Source organism: Balearica regulorum, chromosome 3 (assembly GCF_011004875.1).
Source record: "Balearica regulorum gibbericeps isolate bBalReg1 chromosome 3, bBalReg1.pri, whole genome shotgun sequence".
In the NCBI taxonomy this organism is placed as follows: Eukaryota; Metazoa; Chordata; class Aves; order Gruiformes; family Gruidae; genus Balearica; species Balearica regulorum.
In genome coordinates, this window is record NC_046186.1 from 91,454,791 (window position 1) to 91,469,607 (window position 14,817).

Here is a 14,817-nt window from a genome sequence, read left to right on the forward strand (position 1 = left end):
AGCCCAGCGCCATCTTATTTATACTGTCCCTTCTGATATTCACGTATCTTGATATCTTCAGGTATTTCAATATCTAAAGCTCAGTGGAATAAAGCCAAGCTGTGACCACTATGTGGTTTTTTTCTGTAAGATTTTGTCTGGCCCCAAGAACTTAAACTTTGTGCTTGATTTTACCTGTTCAGCCATAACCTATGGGTGTACAACTTTGGGGGATTTAAAATGCATTTTTTTTTAATTGTCACAGAGTAATACAGACAAAAGCCTAGAAATCTTTAACAAAAGCAAATTTAGTCCAATGGCTTTAAACTGGAACCACTTGGGGAACAAAAAGGCACACCCAAAGAGGAAAAGCTTCTACCCCAGCAATCAAGCACTCCAACATATTTTGATGTATTAGAGTAGATAACATACCTTCTGCTTTTGAGCTGCCCGATTTTTTTCATCCGACATCTTTTCTGTGGTATTTTTGAGAGGATGTGAAGACAGACGAAGGGGCACTTTGGAATGAGCAGGAGTGGTAGGGACATGAACAAGCACAGAACCATCTCTTTTTAAATCAGAGACATCCTTTCCCATAGAGACTGTCTCAATCACACGGAGGTTGGGACGCGTGGGGTTCGCTGACATGGCCATCGTAAGAAGACCATGAGCTTCTGGCAGCGTAGGATTAGGCTGCTGGGCAGGAGGGTACATGGTCCAGCCAGGGGCCGCATACGCCATATAGTGGCCATATGCATCGTATCCTGGAGGAGCCATTGTGGGAGGTGGATAGTTTTGGGGCATTTGCGTGGCAGTAAACTGGGAATAGTTGGGAATTTGGTATTGGGAAACAGAAGTAGGTGTAGGCGGCAAACTAGCAGGAGCTGGTGGAACTGAGGGAATGAGAGTGACAGAAGGAAGAGGCTGTTCTGGTGCACAGGGAGGTATATCCTGTCCCACTGCCTTGTTCTTAGTATATTCTGATTTCTGAAGAGAGGATGCATCTTTAGACTGCTGGAAAGAGACTGGAGGTGATGCTGAGCGCTGCTGGCCTGACTCGGGAGAACGAGTGTCACTCCGGCTGCGACGTAAGTCCCAAGGGTCCAGTCTGCGAGGATCTGAAGAGCGACGATCAGGAGAACGAGATGCCAACTTTTTGCCATGAAGGCGTTCCTGGGTACGAACAGCCAGTTTTCCAATTTCAGCCACGCCAATGTCAAGTCCAATGGTTTTGAGTAAGTCATGGATCTTTGCATACTCAGCATTAGGCTCTTCTAAAGGATCCAGCTTGACAGCTGGAGCAGGAGAAGGAGGTGGGCTCACTTTCTGGCTTATTATCTCATTACCACAACTCACTGGGGGCTTCTGGACAGGGAGAGATTCAGTTTTGGTGTCTTCATCTTCATCACCATAAAGAAATTTCTCTTCATCCTCAATGTCAGGAAAACTACGCCTCCTCTTCTCCTGAGCACTGACAGAATCAGCCATCATGCCCAGAATTCGGGAGAAACCACTGCCATCCTGACTGGCCCTCTCGTGAGGCAGCAGAAAGTCAGTATGGCGATCAGCAGGCTCTGACTTGGGTTCTACCTTTTCCTTGTGACTTAAGAAGCTTCCAAACTTCTCTTCAAATGTGAAAGCGTCTTTGGGAGTCCCAGAAAGTGGGCTCCACTCATATAAACCGTCATGTAATTCCTTGTTTGCAGACTCCACAATAGAGTCTTTGTTAAACCGTTTGAGAAAGTTCTCCACTTCAGAGGCAAAAGGAGCCGTGTCACTGCTCTGGGGCAAAGATGAATGACTAGAAAGAAGAGGGAGATCCTTGCTGGGAGCCGGACTGCTTGAAAAGCCCTCAGGCTGAAAGAGACAGAAGTTACTATTTACTACAGCACCTTCTGAGGGGACTACACACCTCACAGAACAAACAAAGGAACGTTAATTTCTCCTTGACCTCAAAGCTGAAGAAAAGAGTTAGAAAAGACAATATACAGTTGAAAGAAAACACAAAAGATTACAAAACAAGTTGCCTAATGATTCCGGAATGTCATGACAGGCAATGACCACTTATCCCAGAGAATACACAAAAACACAACTATATTTCATTCATTTTTTGCAAGTATAAGAACTGAAACTTTTAAATTGAAACCCCATAGCATAAATTTGGCTATACTTTGAGTTTAATCACAAACAGGATTTCAATACCTTAAGACAGGTATAAACATTTGCACTCGGGTTATTACCAGTCACTTCTTCAGATATGCCTAATTAATACCATGTTAAACAGGATTTCCAATAATAGGTATAGAATGGGATCCTCAGTATTGGGGCACCTCTTGAGATAAACATGTCAGTGTCAAAATCAAAACTGATCAGTACAACAGCCAGATAAAAAAGTGATGTACTAAAACATACAAAAAGAAAAGTCAATTTATCACAGTGGTCGCAACAGCTTATCTTTTAATTGCTCTAATCTTGAGACTCAGTTGGTATGCCTTGGGTACAAATTAAGCAGGGTTGATCACAGGCTACAGGCCAAAGGGAAAAAAAATAAGGAAACCTAAAGATGTCTTCAGCCAGAGATACTGAGGATGCATTAGGCAGTTCTCTAAGTCTATAAAGAAGCAAGAGACACTGTGACAGGCAGTGAGCTCGATCAATGTCTGGACCGCCTGTGATACAAAAAGACTCAGCTTTTCTATCAAAGCTGGCCCAAATCTCAGCATCCTGGGCTGAATTTCAACAAGGAGATATTATTTAGAATATATTATATATATTTTATATATGCAATCCTAAATTATATAGGCCTGCAAAAAGATACCTGTCCTCTCAAAGACAGGAAAACATAAAGATTTGGCTTTTCTATTTTGGAAATCAAACTAACATGCTGTATCCTGAAGTGACTGCTTTAGACAGTAGAAACATATAGATAGACAGGCAAAGATCAAACCTGAATAGGAGACTCTACTTCCATCTCCACTCGTTTCTTCAAAATAGATTTTTTGGGCATGGATGGAATTTCCTCAGGCCTATAGATATATCGAGGCTCAGAAGTCTGTAGTGTGTTAGTCAAGCCGGGGATCACATAACCACTGCCTGAAACATCATGATTCAAGTTTCTACTACGCTCTTCTTCTTCTCTTTTTCTCCTTGCACGGTCAAGTTCTCGGAATTCTTCATTCAGGTATGACGGGCTTGGGCTTCTACTGCGGCTGTGGCTTCGTCTGCGATAGTTTCGTGTTCCTGATGAGAAACCCTGATGCTCTCCACTTATACCATGCATCTTCTCATCCTTTTCATACCGTGGACGCTTAATTTCTCGTCCCCTGTCTTCTGGTCTCGATGGGTAGGAGGATTTCCTGAGTTTCTCACCATCTCTGTCAGATCCACGAGGCAGCTCTTCTCGACGACCATAATGCGGACTATAATCTGAACGATGGAGGAAAACATCTCGGTTGCGGTAGTCTTCATCATGTCTCATGATGAAGGGACTTGAAGGTTGATCTTCATGTGATGGATATCTCTCAAGGCCTCGAGGACATGAGAGGCCTCTAGTGAATATCGGACCATCAGCCATATCATCCCTGTGTAAGAGAAGCATGGAATAAACATAAGTACTTGAGTCAGAGTAAACTAAGTCTTACTCCTACTCAAGAGTAAGAAATTTCCAAATCAGTTTCAGAATAACATCTCCATCACTAAACAGAAGCAACATTTTATGTACTTAAAGGGCAGGGGAGAGAGGGAGACTTGTTTTTAATGGTACCATACATCCCTCCTTGGAAGGCACCTGCGAACACAGTGACATGAACAATTCAACTCATACTGCAAGAGGAGAGCCTTGAAAAAATGATAGGATGGATTCATTTCTGTGAAGGAGAAAGACTACACGTTTTAAAAAAAACATTACTATCATATTTCAGATCACAATCCCTTTCCTCATCTCTCCCAGCAAGATGCCAAGGTCACATTTCATATGAATTATTCAAGGCATAATTCAGTTTCACACTGGCAAATGCAACCAGATCCTCTTTTTACCTTCAGCTGTGGACGAGGACCACAAATTCTAGCAACATCTTCTGTTGCAGCAGATCTGTAGAAAGGATTGTCACTAATCACATGAACTGCTATACAAAAAAACCAGCACAGCTTTTGATAAGGTATCTATGAACCAGGGATAGTAAATGTAATAGTATTATTCCTTTGTGCCAGCCCCTGCATTATTACACACAATGGATGTGCAACTGGCACAACACCAGAATAACTGGCTACATCTCTTGGAGTACTTCTTTTGGACTGATTCCTACACACACTTCCAATTAGGAGTACTGTTTTAACTAAGGCCTTTTTCCCTTCCCCTAAAAAGTTTTCTGGTACTGTTTTTTTAGATCAGGCAGAAACAAACCAAACCAGCTGCTGTTTTTACTCACAGGTATTTCAAAAATATAGCAAGATCCTCCAAGAATGGGAAGCAAATGTGCTCCTTAAATGAAATCAATGGGACAGAAACATTAGAGAAATGTCTTGCCCGAGTGATCAAGACATCAACTTGAGATAAACTATGCATGATTGCCTGAATCCTCAAAAATCACCAATCACCTCCTCCTACTGAGAAAAATCCCTCCATAGATCTGAGACAAGACAAATCAAGTCATGTTGAATGACATATTAAAAAGAAATTGCATATAAATTATAGCCTCAGTTTTTAAAGTCATCAGACTAAAGAATAACAGACATAAACAGACGAGGTCTTTTTTCTTAAGCATTTTCATAGTTTACACACGCATATTTTAGAACAAAACCAACACAAAACTTCACTTTATCTCTAACCTGCATCATTGCAAAGCATTTCATATGTTATTAGACGCTTTATCAGTCCAACACATCTTATAAGGCAAATACGGCATACAGCAGTACCCACAGTATTAGATGGCACCTTTCCAGTTTCCAGCAAATCGCACACATCCACCCCCTTCAAAAGCACCAAAATGTCTAAAAAGTAGCTAGAATTAAATTTCATACATAAATGTTGCCATTCACAGCCTACATAAAGGTATACCTACCCCCCGTGTCACCTTTTCCAAAAGCCTGCTAAACCTAAACAAGTTGCACCAACACACCTGGTGGAGTAACAGATGTATTTCACCATACACCTTCAGCTGATTTTTGTGCAAATAATTTGCATGCATGCTCGCCAGGTGTTACCTACAATTCAAATGCTCTGACTGCAGTGACAAAGCAGAAGGAATATTTAATCATACTTTGAAAGAAAGAACAGCAAATCTACTATACTTACAACTAGAAAGATGTTCCAAATACACTCTGAACAGCTAAAATACAGATTTAAAACCCAAAGATTAAATACTGGTGTGAGGAAAAGGATTATTTGTCTTACAGAAACTGTGATTCTTTGAAATATGTTTTCTGTAAATACAGTCCAAGAGACATATGTCCCTCTTAACTGGTTTGGGTGATTTTAGTCAGCAATGTCCACTACAGGCTATTGCATCCCTGAGAGAGCACGCAAGGTGAGACCACTGTGACCATCCCAATTCCTTCACCAACACAGAATCCATGAATTACTGGAATTTGCAGTTTCAGAGAAGGACAACAGACCGTCGACTACATAGACATGACACCTCAGAGAACTAGTGTAAGGTAAGTTTATGTTTTGGCACATTTATTCACATACACAGAAACAGAAATAAGTAATGGTATTCTGCTATCAGCAACCAACAGGACTCCACCTTAACAGACAGCCTTTGAATAGGAAGTCAGATGAGCTGCTCATACTCAAGCCAACTGTCACTCTTGATATTATGCCAAAAAAAAAGCTATTTCAGAGCACAGCTTAACACAGAGCAAGTCTCTGCAGTGATATGGTCTAATCTTTTTGATTAACCTCAGATGAAAGAATTGGTGGGATGCTCTGTATAGCTCATGCCAGCTCAGATAGTAGTAGACTGTCTTAAAATACTGACAGAGGGAGAGATGGAAGACAGGGAGAGGGATAAGATATATTTTTCACTTTGATAGACTGAGATTCTGGAAGACAAAAAAATACTAATCTGTTGAAACAGAAGACTGAAGCTGCTGAGGTGACCTTGAAGTCACAGGCCAGCAGCATTCAGTATGCTTACTTAGATATGCGCAGGAGGCCAGCTGCCCTAGAAACTCAGGGCAAGTTCTTACAGATGTTTCAGGATGGACCTGCATCTGGACACGGACCCTAAGAAATTCTGCTAGGGCATCCTGAAAATCCACTGCTGCAAGAGAATCCAAAAGCATCCCTGATTTCCCTCCTTTGGTATTTTATTTCCTTTATAGGCTAATGAACCTCTCTACCATCCCAAGGCCATGCAAATTACAGAGAATAATTTGTAAAAGTGATTGCTTGAAATCTCTGAGTAGCTAGCAAAAATAGCTGAGGATAACTAAATTCAGAATTATTTGCTCCAATTTCTTCAAAATTTGAAGAGACATCTTCAGAAAACACCCTTTTTTTTTTTTAATGCAAATGAGAACGTACCATGTGCCAAATAACAATGTGATATGCCTAGTATTAAACCCACTGATGATTCACAATAGGGACTACTTCAAAGCCCAGTGATAGATATAAAGTCAGAGTCCCAGTACCAGGGCAGCCTCTGAGAGAGGGGAAAAAAATACATGACCAAAAAATACACGATAAACAATGTCCTTAACCGAATACAAAGCATCTTTTAAAAACAACCAAAATGGCTAAACAGTGAAGAAGTTTGGAAGTCAGAAGCAGTACCTATAAGCTTTAAGAAAAGCTAAGGGATGACTAGGTGACCACACACTTTAAGCTTCTGGACAGTCGGCATTACTCAGACAAGTGCAGCCAGCACAAACAGATTGGACAAAAAAAAAAAAAAAAATCAATGTAACCACATAGAGTTCTTGCGTACCTACACTACAAATATATGGGAAGTCACTTAAGAACTGAGGTCTACACGGTCTCACTTTTTTTTCTTCTTATTCTGATTCATCTGTCACTTTTATAGCTTCTCAGGAGTCTATGCTGACCATTTTTTTTTTTACATCTATGGGTCTTGTAACAGAGGTAAAGTGAAAGTTCTTCATCATTTTCATTCATGTTCAAATAAACTTCACTGTACCTGATGTTACTTCTAACCATGTGTCATAACCACAAAACAGGTTAAATATAAAACTTCACTGGAGAAAAGGAAGCAATGGGACAAACACCATCCCCTCCCATGTGCTTAATTTTCCAGAGCAGTGCCAGTTCTCCTACATACCATTTCCCGCTCCTTCCAACCAGTGTACTCTCCCTGGGCATATGCACTCATTTCATTCAGAAGATTGCAGACTGCACAGGGGATTTACAAATCAAACACTGATCCCAGAAGAACTGAGGTAAAGGCGTAAAAGTGACAGTACTGAAAACTAAACTCTCATTTGGTTTTCTGCACCTGCTGAAACTTAACCTTACACTTGAGAAAGACAGGAAATTCACTTATTCTGCTCACTTCTCTCTTTTTTTCTCTCTCTCTCTTTTTTAACAGTTGGGGATATTTGCATCGAAAATGGAAGTTATGGTGCTTTTTTTGTGCTGGATGCTTATCCCTGACCTGAAACTGCAATTGTCTGCTCTGGGGCACAAACTATGCCATCTTCAACTCTGCAATTCAAGACAATGAAAACAATTTTATTTGCACAAATGTCCTGATTCTACTTCTTTTGCCAGATTACGCCTGTTCTCCTACTGAAGGCAAAGATTTCCAAACAGTATCTACTAATATTTATACATCACTGTTCACAGTGGTATTTTTACCATGAAAGATGTCTCTTCATTAACTATGTTTCTCTCCAATTCCAATCAAGGGACCCTAAGAATTCTAACACTTATTTTATCATGTATGAGATAGTCTGACTATGTTCACTTCTCCTCTGCAAGGTTTTTAAATTCAAAATAATACATTTTCTTCAAGCTACACTACAGCTTTCTTCTGGACTATTCTCAAAAATCAGGAAAGTGGATTATTCCTCCCAATAAATGAGAAAGCTGAAACTTTACAATATCCATAAACAACCTTCCTTTCAGTCAGGACCAGATAGGTTCATAAGAAACAAGAGAAGGTGGCTGAAGTTGTAAAATGTCAAATAAAGCAGCTCCCTCCTGCAATATACTCTGGGCACTTTTAGCTTACATGGGTTTTAGAAGCAATTGACAAAAATCAGAGAAGAAATACCTGTTCAGAGTTATTATGAACACAGACAGTGACTTTTATTCAGGAATCCCCTGTGCCACAACTTGCTGGAGGCTAGGGGAGTATCCCAGGGAAGCATCACTACATGCTTGCCCTCTTACCCTCCTTCCTTAGGCATTCACTAGGCTAATTAAACGTTTGGTCTCACCCAGTACAGCCATTCCCACATTCTTACTGTTTCACACACTTGAATCCCCATCTGTGGAGGACCATACCTGTCACTCAGGTTATCAATTGGTGAGCCCAGTCTATCAGGCAGCCTCCTTCGCTCTGGTGTGCCAATGCAATACCGGTCATTACCAACAGTAATCCGCAAACTCTGTTCCAGTGAAGACTCAGAGCGGAGACTCGGTGAACGTCTCTGTGAATTGAAGAAAGAGTGCAAGCCCATCAATCAGGGGATTTTAATCTCAGCTACATAAAGGCAAGTGACTCTGCTCTGCTTAACATATGAGACTTGGGGTGGATGAATCAATTAAAAAATCAAACCAGAAGAACAATTGTTCCAAATATTTCAGTTGTCTTTAGTTACTAAAGAAAGGGGAGAGTATTGACTGCACTTCATTTCTCATCCCGGCTGTCAATAACACACTCTGTATTTACATTATCTAGAAGGGAAATTTTCAACTCAAAAATACATTTCATAAAGCACCATTTTGGAAGGTGGAAAAACAGAGAGAAGTTTAAGAAGTCCCAGATTTGCTGCTGCCCTCCTTTCTTTGTAGAGGAGGAGAAGCAGCTAAACAAACATTGCATAAAAAACAGTGCCAGGAATTTCTTAATAAAAGTGTCTGGATTTCTGGTCCTTTCCAACTTTAGTAACAACACGAACCAAAGTATAAACCAGTGTAAACAAAGATATTCCTAGCAGTGATGTTTTCAACAGTTTTCCTCACCTCATGCTGCTTTCAGTGGATAAGCACAACATAATACTAAAAACGCCAATGATTATAGAAACACCTTCTATACTAGAATTCCCATTATCATTATTTATTATTGGTAGAGCTAAACCAGAGCTAAGTAAAGTTACCTTTGACAAAACTAGGGCAGAGAAGATCTGAGCTAACTGCCTCTGCACAGACCTTCCTTTGGACACATAATACAGAAAATGTTATCACTGGTAAGTTATGCTTAACTAGTTATGCCTCACATCATTCTAGAATATGGCAATAGAATACAGGAATGATCAAAGTAAGGGGAGTTCCATAAGAAACAGATGAGACTGCCTGAAGACAGAGATACTTGATTTGTTTTTTTAAACCAACATGGTTTAGATTCTGCTTAACAGGAAGCAATGAACCAGCTTCAGTTCTGCCAAACCAGTCATGCACTGCATATTGGTTTCACTGCTGAAAACTGCAGTAGCAAGCAGCAGGTGCACTATGTTGCCTGCATCTACTGTGAGAAGATGCATCAGATTCAGCTCAATCCTCCAAGAGACCAGAAGAAAACCAGTACATAATCTCCAACAAGAAAGCAAAAGAATTCATTGACAAATTTGCCTTGCAAAAATTTACTTGCAGTACAAATCTGCACTAGAATCCATTGTGCACATAACCTTGTCCTAAGGTAACATATTAGTGATTTCTGGTTTGCTCCATTAATCTGAATCCCAGCAGTTATCAGAATACATTTGAATTACTTTCAGAGACCAACTGTGTTGTATAGCACAACATAATACTGCAACAGCCTGGCTGAGATACAACACATACAAGATGCATGTGTCATACAAACACACTCTGAAGGCTCACGTGTCCAGTGTAACACTGAATTTGGAGGGCTGCGTCAAGAAGTTATTATCTTGAAGGGCATCTTCTCGCCATCAAGACTGTTGGCAAGTTGGGCACAAATGTGACAACCATCTCCATGAACTAGAGACAGAAAAGCGATGATTACATCTCAGAACAAAGTTCTGGGCAAAGGAAAGAAAGTTCAGGATGTTAGGACTGCCTATGACTAGTCATTCCTACCTATGCACTGCACTGTATTTTCCTCCCTTTCTGTTCTGGCGCCTAAACCACAGTTACTATTGCCATACTATTGCACAGGATGCATATCAACTCTTCATTTCTTCTTTCTCTGTTGACCCAACATACTCCAGTCCTCTAATTTCAGCCAATTTCCTTACAAGAAAGCAAAGAAGCCGAGAGAAACTATAAAAAGAACAAGCACACAGGTCAGCAGGGACAAATAAAAGCAGCATGTGTCAGCCTTGCAAGAACAAACAAAGTCCACCAAAATCTCTCACTGTACAGCCCTGACCTTCCTCTCCTCCATGACATTTTTCAATATTCACCCCAAACCTCTGCTGTCACTCCACGCTTTTCCATTTCCCACAAAGTTTTCACCAGCTACTAAGAAACTAACACCATCTGTACTTACAACGTCCAATACACAACCCCATTGGCAGTCAGCATCTCAGGCATGACAAAATGGGAAACAATGCTGATAACCTGGGAATGCATGTACTCAATCTCAAAAAACAAACAAACAAACAAACCAAAACAACTCCCAGAATCAAGAAAAGGGAATAAGAAATCTCTAAGGCTGCCCCTTCCATACTCAAATTCATATGAAGGGTAGGGACAACAACATAGACCTTGTACTCAAAACTTTTCTGCATTTCAACCCCATGCCCTTACTCCATCAGTGTTTTCATTCCACATCCTATGTCTTCCACCCTCATGCATATAGTCCCCTCTTCCAAGTCCTCCTTTCTTGTCACAGCTTAAATTCCTCTTCCTCAGTCTTCTGTCTGAATTAATCTTCTTTCAGTGACAGTTCCAAAATGCCACTTACTAATACATTTGTGTAACTCTCCACATTTCCACACTCTGTATCCTCAAACTTAAGGGAGTCTTAAGTCATATAAATCTGAAAACTTTATTAAAACTTCACCTGATCATGCTGACCCAACATATCTGCTGTCTGCTTTGTTTTGATCCCATTTAGTATCACTGTTCAGAAAACATCAGCATAAACCCAGCTTTTATGTTTCTAATTTTGTAAACAGTACTCCTAAAAAGTAAAATCAATCTGTATGTGTATTTTATGCTATATAACTTCACTTTTAAAGAAGAAGCAGTATTGGTCAAACACCTTTCGGTTGACAAAAACTTCCATGGAAAAAATGTGCACAATACACGCTCTAAGAATTACTTACACTGGGCTTTAGCATATTCAAGAAACAGTGCAATACAGGTTAAAGAACTATATTTAATTGTCTCAGGATCCTTCTTATTGTGAGAGCTGCTTCCTAGAGAAAGTTTTCCTTAAATGCAGTAATATTCTTGTCAATAAACAAAAAATCTATTTGGCTCAGCAGTTGAGCACCAGCTAATTTGCTAAAGCCTAAACTCTAAGATTAATAATTTTTCAATCCTTCTTCTCTGAAATTAGAATAGGCAAGAAAAACATCAAGAATCTGCAACAATTTGCTGAGATGACTACTGTAACTTGAGCCAGAAGGGTGCAAAATAACACTGGAAGAATAGCGTTTGTCAAGAATAATGTTTGTGTGAAGTGAGGGGTTGTGGTGGCTTTTTTTTTTCCCCTAAAGGGAGAGTGGGAGGCTTCCAGTCAAAAACTTCTAGTTCAAATTTCTCCAAGTCTGAACCACTGACACATTCAGCATTGAAAGTTTTGTTACAGCCGGCACAGGTTCACAGCCTACGATGGATACAGTGAAATGGTAGATTGAAAGATGGTGAAATCAGTTTACAAAAGTTCTCCTCCTATAACAGTTTGTCATCCCCTCAGTTCTGACCATGCAATTGTACATCAAGCCACAACACAAACTGACATGAATCAGATTGAAAAGTATCTCCTTTTAAAAAATTACTTATTTTCAACATAAGTTGTACTAGCAATGCAATTTGCAGGGCTACCTCACAGACAACTTAAAGGACTGAGATAATGGTGAAATACAGCCTAAAAAGCAAATGGCCAGAGGCAAGCTTCTCAGCCCGGCTTGGCTTAACTGTCAAATACAACACTATCTTCCCATATCTTCAGGACAGCTCACCTTTAAATAACAAATAGCGCCAACAGCTGAATTTTAACGCCACTACTGTGATCTATGCTATGGCTACAGCTCCAAAGAAATCCAATAAGAACCTGTACAGCCATGAGAAAGGGCAATCCCCATTCTCTCTTGGGGTCCCATTATGCAATGAATCATAGCATTCATCAAATATATTTTCGTTGGATTGACTTTCAGCCACATAATTTCCTCAAATCAGTTCACCCTGCAACTTCACAAACACAAGCGTGAGCACAAGGGAGGGGGCAGAATATACTGTAGAGCGAGAGGAAAAAGTGAGTGTACCATTCTTTTTAATTGTACACGTGCTGGATTGAGTGACCATAGAGCCTAAAATATCCTAGTATGAAAATCTCTTCTTTCAGCGCAATACAAATGCACAGTGAACCTACTACATACCACAGGTAACAGTTATCAGACAAGGCAATCACTGCACCAAGGACTAACAAGAGAAAACCTAAGTGAGCGAATGCCACTCGCTCAAAAAAAAAAAGTACAGCTATACACTTTGGTTTAGTGTGAAGGTGTCTGCATCCAAGATGGTACCACTTCAGATGCCAAACCAGAGTTTCACGTGCCCAAATCAGATTTTGCCAAGGCTGCATGAGAAGATTGGAACACCTTGTGCACAGCTCCAACTACAAAGCGCTGCCTACCAATTAGACCTCTCAGAGATACAAATCTGTACCATTCTCCTTTGTATGCCCATGATAGCAGGAATAACTCAGACAAAGCACTCATTAAACATCCTATTAAAAAAAGTTATCTTCCCATAAATTAAACGATATTTATACAATAACATAAAGCAGTGTTAAATGGAGGAAAGCGACTTGTTACATCCTTTGCCTTAGCAAAAGATAGCATCATCTTTGAGCCTTATCTAAAATGGCTCTAGTTGATAAGAAAACTAAAAATGTAATGGAAATTAAAGGGAAAACATTACTTAACATGGAAACCAATTAAATTTTGTTTCCATCTGGCTAAGGAACAGCGGGGGCAAATCGCCCTTCTCCGCACAGGGAGAGCCCGGGGTCGGTGCAATTCTGCAAGGACCCCGCCACGCCAAGTTTGGGGCCCCGGCCCCTCTGCCCCCTGCTCCCGCCCTCCCGCCGGCGGCGACACGGGCTGACCCCAGGGGACAGCCGGGGGGGCCGCGGTACCGCTGAGGCGAGGCCGGTGCTGGGACAGACACCCCCCGTCACGGCGCGGGGGACGGTGACCGCCATCGCCGGGGGCCGCGGAGGCGGCGGGACGCCCCGCGGGCTGACAACCTCCGAGGGAGGGGACAAGCCCCGCACCGAAAACCCTGAGCGCACGGCAGTAGTTACCCGGCAGCTGTTGCCGTCTCCGTGCTCGCTCCCCCGGCGGCCCCGGGTCCCTCCGGGCCCCGGTCCTCCCGGCGGCGATGGCAACCTCCTGCTGCGGTGCGGCGATGGGGATCGGCGGGAGGCGCCGCGGTGGCCCGAAGGGGAGCGGTGGCGGCGCGGCAGGGGACGGGGCGAAGCGGAGCGCGGCGGAGAGGCAGAGGCGGCGGCGGGCGGCAGCGGGGGAGGCCGGCCGCGGCCTGGCCCCGGCCCCGATGTGCTGGAGCGGGAGGCGCGGGACCCCGACGAGCTGCCCTCTTTCAGCCGGTGGGAGGAAGACGAGGACGAGGGGCCGGAGCGGCCGCTGCTAGAGCGGTACATGATGGCGCCGGCAGCCCGGGGGTCCCGGCGGCCTGCGCGGGCGCCCCAGCTCCTCTGACCCGGCCCCCCCCACCTCGGCTAGCCCCCCCCCCCCGCCCCCCGCGCGTGCGCGCCGCCGGCCGCCCTGCGCGCGCTCCCGAGCCAGGCACCCCCGGGGCCGGCGGGGGGGGGGGGGGGGGGGCGGGGCGGGGTGAGCCCGGGCCGGGGAGGGGGCGGGGGGCGGGAGGCGTTGCTTGGGGACGCCCGCACAAAATGGCGGCCGCAAGACCTCGGTCACGTGTGGCGGGGCGGGCTGTAGCTTGGCAGGAGGCCGGTGCTGTCGCTGTGCTCGGATGGGGTGCCGCTTCCTTCCCCCACCGACCGCTCCCCAGTGCCGTGAGGGGGATACGCTCGGGTGCGCGCAGGCGCCTGCTCTGTCCTGTTTGCCTCTCCTCCGGGGCTTCCCGCTACGCTGCACCCGCTCGGCCGGAGACGTCTCGGTTGGGGTAGCGGGCGGGAAGCGAAGGCGGTGGGGAAGGAGGGGGGGGAGTTTCGCCAGGGAGGCTGTGGGGGGCTGTGAGGCAGTGTGCCTTGGCCGGGCCTTGCCGCAGTGTGGTGTGCCTGCGGTGACGGCAGCCTCTAGGTCGAGGCCAAAAGTAAAAGAGTTTTGGGTTTTTTTTGCCATGCTGTGTTGTGGAGCTTGTCAGTATGGGTGTTGTCCTTAAGAGAAACGTGTTCAATCCTTGGCTGCTCGTTGAGGTGATGCTGAGCCTAAGCCTCTGGCTCAGAAAATTTCTGAACAAATTTTCTTGCAGTGACTGCCAGGAGCTGGGCTGAAATGATGGGGAGGAATTGCTTCCCACCTCTTTCCTCTCCTCAC

At 43.5% G+C, this 14,817-nt stretch overlaps 1 protein-coding gene across 2 annotated transcripts in view; it reads right to left on the minus strand.

Annotated features, from left to right (window-relative positions):
* The window catches only part of ZNF318 (zinc finger protein 318), a 28,871-nt gene extending 14,652 nt beyond the window's left edge, over positions 1–14,219 (minus strand). For both annotated transcript variants that reach the window (XR_012834638.1, XM_075748907.1), the window contains exons 1-4: positions 13,602–14,219; positions 8,447–8,592; positions 2,927–3,560; positions 412–1,836 (exon numbers count right to left, since the gene is read on the minus strand). Coding sequence is in view for 1 of the 2 variants with exons in the window: in XM_075748907.1 (XP_075605022.1) it covers positions 412–1,836; positions 2,927–3,560; positions 8,447–8,592; positions 13,602–13,958 (2,562 nt within the window). In the remaining variant the exon portion in view is untranslated. The remainder of the gene's footprint in view (positions 1–411; positions 1,837–2,926; positions 3,561–8,446; positions 8,593–13,601) is intronic.
* Positions 14,220–14,817: the final 598 nt, after the last annotated feature.